The sequence below is a fragment of the Beta vulgaris genome, chromosome 9, assembly GCF_026745355.1.
Source record: "Beta vulgaris subsp. vulgaris cultivar EL10 chromosome 9, EL10.2, whole genome shotgun sequence".
NCBI classification, from domain to species: Eukaryota; Viridiplantae; Streptophyta; class Magnoliopsida; order Caryophyllales; family Amaranthaceae; genus Beta; species Beta vulgaris.
Genome location: NC_079210.1, coordinates 53967749 through 53979388, shown reverse-complemented (window position 1 = coordinate 53979388; position 11640 = coordinate 53967749). Strand labels below are relative to the sequence as shown.

Genomic DNA, 11640 nt, shown 5'->3' with positions numbered 1-11640 from the left:
AAATTTCTAATCACCAAGGGGAAGTTGGTATTTAATTTCCTACATTTCATAAGAATTACATATTTCTTATATACCAAACAACTACCTTATTTTGTATTTCATAAGAAATCGAAATTTCAGTAAAATTTGAGGTGAATCAAACGATCTCCTAATATGAAACCTATCTACAACATACTCTCGGATAGGAATGACAACGGGTCGGACTTGGACCGGATTATGCATAATTCGACTCCGACCCTACAAGAAGTCGGATTTTAAATTCGAGTTCGACTCTGACTCCGACATCCGGCTCCGACAACCCGAGTCCGACCCGACTTAAAATTCGAACATCCGACTCCGACTTAAAATCCGAACACCCGACTTAAAATCCGAATATCCGACTCCGACTTAAAATCCGAACATCCCTATCTCGGATGAGGTAAGAAAAGGCAAATTACCCTAATCGTATAAGTAGAAGACTAGAAGTATTATACTCTTTGAGATTACATGTATATAGTAGTAAATAAAAAAAATAATGTGGGACCATAAATGAAGATGACAGAGGTGCTAAATTGATTGGAAAGAAATACAATTGATTTGCTGTCATCCCTTAATTTTTAGCGTACGTGCGCACTGTCCACCACTCCCACCCTCTCAATCCACAGCTCATCACTAATCACCTCTTACCTCCCATCTTACCTCTCCACGCTTCCCTCCTCTATTATTCCTTCTCCCACTCTCTCTTTCTCTCTCCTCCTAATCCACTCTCCACTTATTTCCAGCCTGTTTTTTTCTTTCTTCTCTTCCCACTTCATAATAAAACCCTCTTTTATCTTTCCATCTCTCTAATTTCATACCTAAATATAATGCAACTTTAACAAAAGACACAAACCAAATAACCAAAACCAAAACAATGGATCCTTGCCAGTTCCTAAGAATAGTGATCGGAAACTTGGCAATAAAATTCTCAAACTCTACCTCTACCACCTCCTCTACCGCATGTTATTGTAAGATTAAACTATCAGGGTTCTCGGAGCAGGCCGCTACTGTCCCTATAGTTCCTACAGATCTAGCGCACCCTGACGCTCAGATCCAGACAGTGTCGGCCTGCTTCAATCTGACTAAGTCAGATTTAGAGAAACTAATCAAATCTAAGACCACTACCACATCTAAATCAAGAAATACTACTACCACTACTACGACTACTAGGTTAAATCTTAAGATGGACGTGTACACTACTAAGTCTCCTGAAGGGTGTGGATTTGGCTCGTCAGGGAAATTGTTAGGAACTGTTTCGATACCTTTGGAGTTAAGTCAGCAAGTTCTTGAAGGAAAAACAAGTACTATGATGCAAAATGGGTGGGTTTTGGTTGGAGAGAGAAAAAAGAAAGGTTTAAATCCACAACTTTATTTGAGTGTAAAAGCTCAACCTGATCCGAGATTTGTTTTTGAATTTGATGGTGAACCTGAGTGTAGTCCTCAAGTTTTTCAAGTTCAAGGGAATATTAGACAGCCTGTTTTTACTTGCAAGTTTAGTTTCAGACAACCTGCTGAACATAATTTGAGATCAAGGTTTGTCTTCTTTTAACTCTTTTTTTTTTTAATTAGCATAAGTGTTACTGTATTAATACAAACTAATCTTCATATAATCATATACTAATGTAATTTTTGATTTAATTTGAGTAATTCTCAATGTGGGTTAAAAGTTTGTTGCTAATTTGAATTTTATTTTGGACTAGAGAATATATGATGGGGAATTAAGGATTTGTTTGTTATCGTTTTTTTTTAATAAGAATAAAGGTGATTAGCAATTAGCATAAGCAATGGCGAGATCATGTTGGAGCCTGGGCCATGGCTTCTACACGACTCAACATAGCTTTGAAGAATTTAATGGTTATGTCTTGTTTTATTTATAAACTGGCTCCTTCATAACTATATTTAGAATTCTTTGTTAAAGTGGCGCCTCCACAATCAAGTCTAGCTTCGTCCGTGAGCATAAGTATGACTAATTTTGAATTCGTGATACAGACCATATAAATTTATAAACTAGAAACTGGCAGTAATTAATATCGAACATATTTTCAAGATGATCTTATACTTTGCTTTGTTAATGTTGCTCTTTTTGTTATTAATAGCCTTTTCTGTTAAATTTCAAGTAAGCTATTGGAAAAATTGCATTAAATTCATTAATATCCGAGTCTTATGGCATGTTATAGACTTATAGATGGAAGTTTCACAGCAAATACGGTTGAATTTTTATTTAACACCTATCGTAATCAGTAACAGCTAGTATATTTGGACCACCTTTTAAATTCTTGATTTTGATATGATAAAATTTTAAAGGTTTGAGTCTTTCAAAGTTTATACTCCCTCCGTCCCATAATATAGTGCTTGTTTCTTTTTTCACGGTCTCCAAAACGTAACTTTGATCTTTAATATCTTCAATTCCTTATTAATAAAAAATATAAAAAGTTGATATTATGAAACTACACATTGAGATGAATCTAACAAGATCCTACATGAATATGTTTTTTATATATACAAATGAGAATATTCGGTCAAAGATTTTAAAGTTTGACCACCAAAAATGAAATAGGCACTATATTATGGGACGGAGGGAGTATTATTCAGAATTCAATGTCAGTGAATTTGTATGCTGATTATGAAATTGGTCCTTTTCTTTAACAGCTCAGCAATGTCAGAGCCAAGCACATCAAGAAGCTGGCTTAGCACACTTAAGCCTGACAAGGATCATCATCACCGTAACCGCCACCAAGTGAAAGAGCGGAAAGGGTGGTCAATCACAGTCCATGATCTTTCAGGGTCACCTGTGGCGGCCGCCTCGATGGTGACCCCGTTTGTCCCTTCCCAAGGTTCGAATAAGGTTAGCAAGTCTAACCCGGGCGCATGGCTAATTTTGCGCCCGGGTGAAGGCACATGGAAGCCTTGGGGACGACTCGAAGCCTGGAGGGAGCGAACTGGGCCCGGCTCAGAAGGGCTTGGGCACAGATTCGAGCTCCTTCCGGATGCAGGACCCATTGCGACCGCAATGGGTCCTACAGGGATCACCTTAGCGCAGGCCTCAATTCCAGCTCGGGCTGGAGGGAAGTTTAGCATCGATGTCACCACCGGACCCTCCCCCGCGGGAAGCCCGAACAGCAGCTTCGACTTCGGATCATGGACCGGGTCGGGTTCGACATCGTCATCCGGGTCGGAGGTCGGGCCCGGGTCGGGCTGGTGGCCCGGCTTGTTGTACAAGGGGTTTGTGACCTCTTCAACGGTCGGAGGGGAAGGGAAAGGTAACAAACCAGTGGTAGAGGTAGGGGCTCAGCATGTGACATGCACTGAAGATGCTGCAGCATTTGTTGCCTTAGCTGCTGCTATGGATCTAAGTATGGATGCATGTAGGCCCTTCTCTCAGAAGCTAAGAAAAGAGCTGAGGCAGCAAAGTGGGGAATTTGTCGTTTGATTTGATAAGCTTTGTCGTTTTGCTTGCAAATGAGGTTGATTCTGAGCAATTGCGGTGCTTTGTAATTTTTTTGTTATCATGGGTTTGTAGGTAACGGCTTTTTTTTGGATGTACAGCTTAAATATTCCACAATTTTTTTAACATCTTATGGAATGAGCATAAAAATTGCACAAAAAGGAAACTCTTTTGTCCGTTCTTTCTTTTGTTTGGTATATTGCTTATTTCCTCTGTGCCAAAAATGCTCAAAATATCACATCCAACTTGCTAGAACATCCAATATACTTTAGCAAGTAGAAGTGTCAAGTAAAGGGAGAGATTCAAAGCTCCTAAGATTAATGGTTGAGTTTCCCTCTTCTAACACTAGTGGAAAAAAGTAGTAGGGCTGCGCCGAAAATGGTATGTAGGGCTGCGCTTTTAGAGGGCAGCCCTTTCCATCGCAGCCCTTCATTATTCAAGTAGGGCTGCGCGAGAAAAGCGCAGCCCTTCTAGACGAAGGGCTGCGCTTTTTTCAAAAAGGCGCAGCCCTTCATGATAGGAAGGGCTGCGCCTTTTTGAAAAAGCGCAGCCCTTCTTAATAGAAGGGCTGCGCCTCCTTCACAAGCGCAGCCCTTCTTGCTTTAGAAGGGCAGCCCTTCTAGCAAGAAGGGCTGCGCTAGTTAAGCACTAGCGCAGCCCTTCTTGCTGGAAGGGCTGCGCTAGTTTAAACTAGCGCAGCCCTTCTTAGTATAAGGGCTGCGCAATTTAAAACTAGCGCAGCCCTTCACTATATTTTTTTTTTTTTTTTTTTGCTTGCACACAGCAGCCTGCACATACCAGCAGCACAGCCTGCACCCACACACCAGCCCCAACCCCCACCCATAACCTCTCTTGGACAAGAAAAAAATGCAAATTGCAATACGATAATATATGACAAGTGGAGAAAGGTAATAATTAACTTCAAATATATTAAAATAATGTAAAAAGTGTACATAGGTGATAGAAACTAGCTAGTACATTATTGTTGGAGCGAAAATCTCATCCTATGCAATCATCGGTAATGTAGGACGCCAACTTATCCCGAACTTCGTCAATTTCTTCTTTGGTGAAGTTCCTCAAACGTGGTTTGGAACTAGCATAAACCTTGCAAAATAACCAAAAATAAACATATACAAAAAGTCAATCATTTTACCGTAGTTAGTACTTCTAAAAATGACATATATCTTCCCGAAATGGAATCAAAACAAATGCAAGCCTAAAAGTCTACACACTAGTTATAATATATCTCATATAATCATGTTCAAAGAGAATTTGAGGTTAAATCACTTCATAACTACATTTTGGGAGCGAAGAAGGCCAAAATAGCCAAAATAGGCCGGAAATGGCCTTTTCGTTCCCGAAATGCAACCAACAAGAAATTAAAGCCTAAGAATCTACATACTAGTTACATTATACATCATATAATCATGTTCAAAGAGAATTTGAGGTTAAATCACTTCATAACTACATTTTGGGAGCGAAAATGCCAAAATAGGCCGGAAATGGCCTTTTCGTTCCGAAATGCAACCAACAACAAATTAAAGCCTAAGAATCTACATACTAGTTATAATATGCCTCATATAATCATGTTCAAAGAGAATTTGAGGTTAAATCACATCATAACTACATTTTGGGAGCGAAAAGGCTAAAATAGGCCGGAAATACAACAAACAACAATTGGAAACCTAAAAGTTACATACCTTTCGAAGATCAACAACATCTTTGCAATAGTTGACGATATCGAGCATGAACCTCATGACGTAATACCCACACGCAAGTCCACCTTCTTGTACCGGACACTAAAATTCACCAAAGATGCAATAAATGACATGTTATATGTGTATTATGTGTTTGTATAAAAGGATGCAAAAAATATTACATGTTACCTCGACTAAATACCAAACAGGAGCTTTTCCTTGTCGAAGTCCAGATGAAGTAATCTTCTTCATCACACTACATCAATACACATTATTATAAGATTAGATGTACATTTAATATTTAATAAGCTATAGTGTGCATATATAGTTTCAATTAGGCTACCTATTTAACAATGATTTGACTAGTAAGGACCGTATTGTTCCTTTACGCAAAGAATCAAAGTGGTAGACTTCGTTACTTGACACACATATTGCAATGAGTGTCCAATGGTCCTACAACAATAAAAATAATGTTATTGTTATCGTAGAACAACTAATAGGTCAATTTAATTAATTAAAAAGTCAGTTTAAGAAGCATACGATTCAATGTAAGGAAGAAGAACGATCTTATATCCAAGACGAGAACATGCGTTCAAAGAATCCTTGAGATATACTTTCACCTCTTTTTCGTTTTGTACGCAACTGTCATCTCGTACAAAGCTTGGACATAACCAACCAAAGATTGGCTGACTAGATCGCCTCACATCATTGTATAATAGCCTGAGAATTCATATTGATAAAAATAAAACTTACTTATTATGGAAGTTATTATTAGTTGGATTGAATACTACTTAATTAATAAAGTATTACCTCATGAATGTTTGTATCATGGAAACATTCAACTCTTCCCCAAGTAAGAATTCTTTAATATCATCCTTAAAATGAAGGTCGATGTTTCCTCATCAATGTAGTGGAATTGGTGGTGCGACAACTTAATCTCAATCATTGCTCATCGCTGCATCACTAATGCACTCATGTAGCCAGAAGCACGGTTTAGTAAGGCGTTGCACCACCTCCATATCCGTAATGAGTGGATACTTTGCCGAAGAATTCGTTCCCACTTGGGCACGTCGGCCTCCCTGAGGTGAAGCTACCTTCTTTCCCTTCCTGTCGGCCTTCCCCGAACCCTAGTAATTAGTTAAATTAAAAGATATTACTGACAATCATATATAGGAACTATAAAAGAAAAACTATGTATATAACTTATGTTAGAGATTGTACCTGATATGCTAACCGCACCAATGCACGCGGCCATAGAATATAACTGCCAATGGAATCAGACAATAACTGTAGACCAACTGCTGCATTCGGCAGCGGAAGAGGAAATGCTTCGAAACCGGTCACAATGTCTTCAACGCTGACCACATAGTGAATATCAGCTACTGGCTGGTTGTGCAATAGTGGCCGGTCCCTAGGGGGCTGTACAGATCCATAAGCCACGATAATGAATCTACCATGACCATCTCCTTGATTACATAGCTCACATGGTGTCTCTTCCTTTAAAAAAAAACTCTATTCAAGGTTAGTCTATGAAACAACATATTTAAGAACAATAGTTGTTGTGATATTAAACAATTACCGTTAACTCCGGTTGTGGACGAGGCTGCGTAGGAACAGGCTGCGTAGGAACAGGCTGCGTAGGAACAGGCTGCATAGGAACATTGCCCTGCGTGAAAGCACCAAAAGTCGGTAAGCCCATCTGCGCCAAAATGGCGTTGAAATTCTGAGTCATCTCCGCTCTGAGCTCCTCCCGAAGTTCGGCTTTCATAGCCTCCACATCTATGGAAGGTGATGAATTGACACTGGAGGTAGTGGATCTGGACGTAGAGGTGTATTGATCACCATACACCTTTCTCACCCCGAGGCGGACACCTCCTACGCCCCTCACACGTCCATACTGGTCCCGTCCTAGAGTCTCGTGTAAGGCATCAACTTGTCCTCTAGGAGTGAACTCACCAGCTGCCTCCTTTTCCTTCAAGCCAATCTGCATAAATGATGACAGAAATACTCGTGAGCGCAGAAGTTATATTATTATGTAAACCTTATCAATAACTTATAATATGTACTTACAATGGCATTAGCTATCTGTTTTGTTCCGGGATCAGGTATGATTCTCTGTCCCTTTGCATCAACCCCATGCATGGAACACCACCAATCGAGCACTCTATCTGGTTGCCGCTGTGCAGCTGTCGTCGTAGAGCTAGTGCCCGATTGCGTCGTGGTCGACGCAAGCGTGGGGTAATGGTCATACATCCACGATTCTCTCGCCTGACCATACGAATGAGCACCCAGATGGTGGTAGTGCTTCCTAGATTTTGCATTCGCGCTATTTTGCTCACGAATTGCCTGAAACACACAAATATAAACAAAGGTTAGATATGGTGTTATATAATATTGGATCTGAAGTAATAAATCTTAGCTAGTAAAAAATTCTTACAACAACTTCTGGGGTAGTTGTTTTTTGTGCAACAAATGCATGCCACTGCTCAGCTGTGATATGCCTCCATATCTGATATGGAAGCTTGGAGGGATCCTCGAATGATGTGTCACGTGAAGCCTCAGAAGAAGGTGTTGCTTCCCCGTCGTAGATTTTCTTCTTCTTTGTTCCCCCGACTTTTCTCCGCTTCGTGATCCACCCCGACACTAGCTTGGCCTTGAAGTCTCGGAACCTTTGGGCAACTGCGGATAGAAACAGATTCTTCTTCGCTTCATCGTTTGGAATATGGAATTGATTCTACAAAGAACGCATATCACAAATTACTCAATATTACATAGTATATTTAACCAAAGTGTTAAAATTCTAAATAAGTATACGCGAATCTTACCATAGTATCTTCCCAAATCATCTTCTTCAAAGACTCGGGGACCTCTTTCCATGAGTGGAGAATGGAGAGCTTATGCATGCAAATCCCAATTTGCATGGCATACTTTTGACGCCATTTTCCACAAGGTTGCCCCAAGTGATCGTACTCCAAAGTCATTAGGGTGGGTTTCCCTAGTGACTTTGTAGGTCCCCTTCCTTTCCTCTTTTTCGTCTGCAAGTTCTTACTTGCAATTGACGTTTGTATACCTTTTTCTTCACGGCGAGCCATAACCATTTGCCGTTGTTCCTTTTTGTGATCGAAACACTCATCCTCGGTAGTGTGTTCCGCACTCGTATCCGTATGCACATCCTCCATGTCCCTGAAATGGTAAAAAAAACATACGAATTAATAAAAAATAAAAATAGGCAAATTAAAACTGTAACTAGTATGTAGAAGGGGGGAGTGGGGGGGAAGGGGGGGTAAGGTGCTGCAGTGGGGGGGGGGGAGGGGGTGGGCAGTGGCGGGGGGGAAGGGGGGGCAGTGGGGGTGTGGGGTCTGCAGGGGGGGAAGGGGGGGCAGGGGGGGGGTGAGGGGGGTCTGCAGGGGGGAAAGGGGGGCAGGGGGGGTGGGGGGCTGCAGGGGGGGAAGGGGGGCAGGGGGGTGTGGGGGTGCTGCAGGGGTGTGGGGGGTCTGCAGGGGGGAAAGGGGGGGGCAGGGGGGGGTGTGGGGGGGCTGCAGGGGGGAAAGGGGGCAGGGGGGGGGTGTGGGGGGGGCTGCAGGGGGGAAAGGGGGGGGCAGGGGTGTGGGGGGGTCTGCAGGGGGGGAAAGGGGGGGCAGGGGGGTGTGGGGGGGGGCTGCAGGGGGAGGGGGGGGGGGGGCAGGGGGGGTGTGGGGGGTCTGCAGGGGGGAAAGGGGGGGGCAGGGGGGTGTGGGGGGGCTGCAGGGGGGAAAGGGGGGGGGTGTGGGGGGGGGTCTGCAGGGGGGAAGGGGGGGGCAGGGGGGGTGTGGGGGGGGCTGCAGGGGGGAAAGGGGGGCAGGGGGGGGGTGTGGGGGGGCTGCAGGGGGGAAAGGGGGGGCAGGGGGGTGTGGGGGGTCTGCAGGGGGGGAAAGGGTGGGCAGGGGGGGGGGGTGTGGGGGGGGGGCGCAGGGGGAGGAGGGTGGGCAGGGGGGGGTGGGGGGGGTGGGGGGTGGGCAAGGGGGTGTGGGCGGGGCAAGGGCCGGAAATGGCCTTTTCGTTCCCAAAATGCAACCAAAAAGAAATTAAAGCCTAAAAATCTACATACTAGTTACATTATACATCATATGATCATGTTCAAAAAGAATTTGAGGTTAAATCATTTCATAAGTACATTTTGGGAGCGAAAAGGCCAAAATAGGCCGAAATAGGCCGGAAATGGCCTTTTCGTTCCCAAATCCAACCAACAAGAAATTAAAGCCTAAAAATCTACATACTAGTTACATTATACATCATATGATCATGTTCAAAAAGAATTTGAGGTTAAATCACTTCATAAGTACATTTTGGGAGCGAAAAGGCCAAAATAGGCCGAAATAGGCCGGAAATGGCCTTTTCGTTCCCAAAATCCAACCAACAAGAAATTAAAGCCTAAAAATCTACATACTAGTTACATTATACATCATATGATCATGTTCAAAAAGAATTTGAGGTTAAATCATTTCATAAGTACATTTTGGGAGCGAAAAGGCCAAAATAGGCCAAATAGGCCGGAAATGGCCTTTTCGTTCCCAAATCCAACCAACAAGAAATTAAAGCCTAAAAATCTACATACTAGTTACATTATACATCATATGATCATGTTCAAAAAGAATTTGAGGTTAAATCATTTCATAAGTACATTTTGGGAGCGAAAAGGCCAAAATAGGCCAAAATAGGCCGGAAATGGCCTTTTCGTTCCCAAAATCCAACCAACAAGAAATTAAAGCCTAAAAATCTACATACTAGTTACATTATACATCATATGATCATGTTCAAAAAGAATTTGAGGTTAAATCATTTCATAAGTACATTTTGGGAGCGAAAAGGCCAAAATAGGCCAAAATAGGCCGGAAATGGCCTTTTCGTTCCCAAAATCCAACCAACAAGAAATTAAAGCCTAAAAATCTACATACTAGTTACATTATACATCATATGATCATGTTCAAAAAGAATTTGAGGTTAAATCACTTCATAAGTACATTTTGGGAGCGAAAAGGCCAAAATAGGCCAAAATAGGCCGGAAATGGCCTTTTCGTTCCCAAAATGCAACCAACAAGAAATTGAAGCCTAAAAATTGGAGAAATTACACACACCTGAGTTTATGTCTCATGATTCATTGAGCTTCCGCCTTTTCTTAGGATCCTCAAGTACATGTATCCCTTCCGTGTGATCTACACGCATATAATTCTCCGACATATTTACATCATCTTCCACACGAATTTCAGGATAGGTAAAGGGGGGAGGTCCTCAAATGCATCATATTCTTCCTCATTATCAACATCACCAATACCGAGGATACTCCTTTTACCAGGTACAACAATTGACCACTTATGATCAGCAGGATCAGTTACAAAAAATACTTGCTTCACTTGTGATGCAATTACAAATGGCTCCTCAGTTTCACGTAAACGACTAAGGTCAACAAGGGTGAAACCGCAAGGATCATCGTTTCTTACACAACGGCGATTATTGTCAACCCACGTGCAACACAAGAGGCAAATATTAAATGTACAGTAGTCCAGCTCCCAGATTTCTTGTATTCGCCCATAGTAGTTGCTTTCAGCATGTACAGGCGACTTATCTTTCGAGCTTGCATATTGTGTAGACGACGCCACAAGTGAAACACCACTATTTTGTTGCGATCTTGACTTGAGATCTTGACGTTCAGTCCAAAAAGTATACCCATTAATATCATAACCCTCATAAGAGCGTACAGCTTCACGAGGACCAAATGCTAACCACTTGACTGTTTCAGGAACACTTTCATCCAAATCATTGAGTACTCGTTTATGAAACCAATCAATGAAAGTCTTGTTATGCATTTGCGTCAATGCCCTCACTCCTTTTCCAGGATTGCTAACACGTAATTCCTCCATATGTTCACTTAAATAAGGATGGACATCTGGTACGTGATGCAATACAAATAAGTGAGCTTGTTTACGCTTTTCTACGGAAGGTGTGATCAATTTTGAACCAATTGTACCCTTGCCCTCAAGTCTGCCCTCGTGTCGGGATGTCGGAAGTCCAACAGGATCAACACTAGCAAAATACTCAGCCACAAAATTACTGATCTCTTCACCCACAATCCCTTGAATTATACTACCTTCTGGTTGTGCAGGATTACGAACTTTATCTTTCAAAGTTCCCATATATCTCTCAAAAGGATAGCACCACCTCAAAAACACTGGACCACACAGCTTAATTTCTCGAACTAGATGGACAATGAGATGGACCATAATGTCAAAGAATGCAGGGGGGAAATACATCTCAAATTTGCATAGAGTTTCAACTACTCTAGTCTGCAAGGAATCGAGGGTCGACGGGTCTAGGACTTTGCTGCAGATTGAATGAAAAAATGAACACAGTTCTGTAATGGTGTGCCTCACATGCTTTGGAAGTATCCCACGAATTGCAATCGGTAAGAATACTTGCATCATGACATGACAATCGTGCGATTTC

The 11640-nt window shown here is 42.2% G+C and overlaps 2 protein-coding genes across 2 annotated transcripts; one reads left to right on the top strand and one right to left on the bottom strand.

Moving 5' to 3' along the window:
* The first annotated feature begins 681 nt into the window (after positions 1-681).
* LOC104904833 (hypothetical protein) lies at positions 682-3639 on the top strand. The gene is made up of 2 exons (XM_010693228.4): positions 682-1551; positions 2668-3639. Exons 1-2 carry the CDS (start codon positions 893-895, stop codon positions 3446-3448), a joined length of 1440 nt encoding a protein of 479 aa, XP_010691530.2. The 5' UTR covers positions 682-892; the 3' UTR covers positions 3449-3639.
* A 2459-nt stretch (positions 3640-6098) lies between these two features.
* LOC130590249 (uncharacterized) lies at positions 6099-10416 on the bottom strand. The gene is made up of 7 exons (XM_057392309.1): positions 10275-10416; positions 7986-8343; positions 7598-7894; positions 7231-7506; positions 6740-7144; positions 6382-6657; positions 6099-6287 (listed from the first exon to the last, which is right to left on the bottom strand). Exons 1-7 carry the CDS (start codon positions 10289-10291, stop codon positions 6099-6101), a joined length of 1818 nt encoding a protein of 605 aa, XP_057248292.1. The 5' UTR covers positions 10292-10416.
* Positions 10417-11640: the final 1224 nt, after the last annotated feature.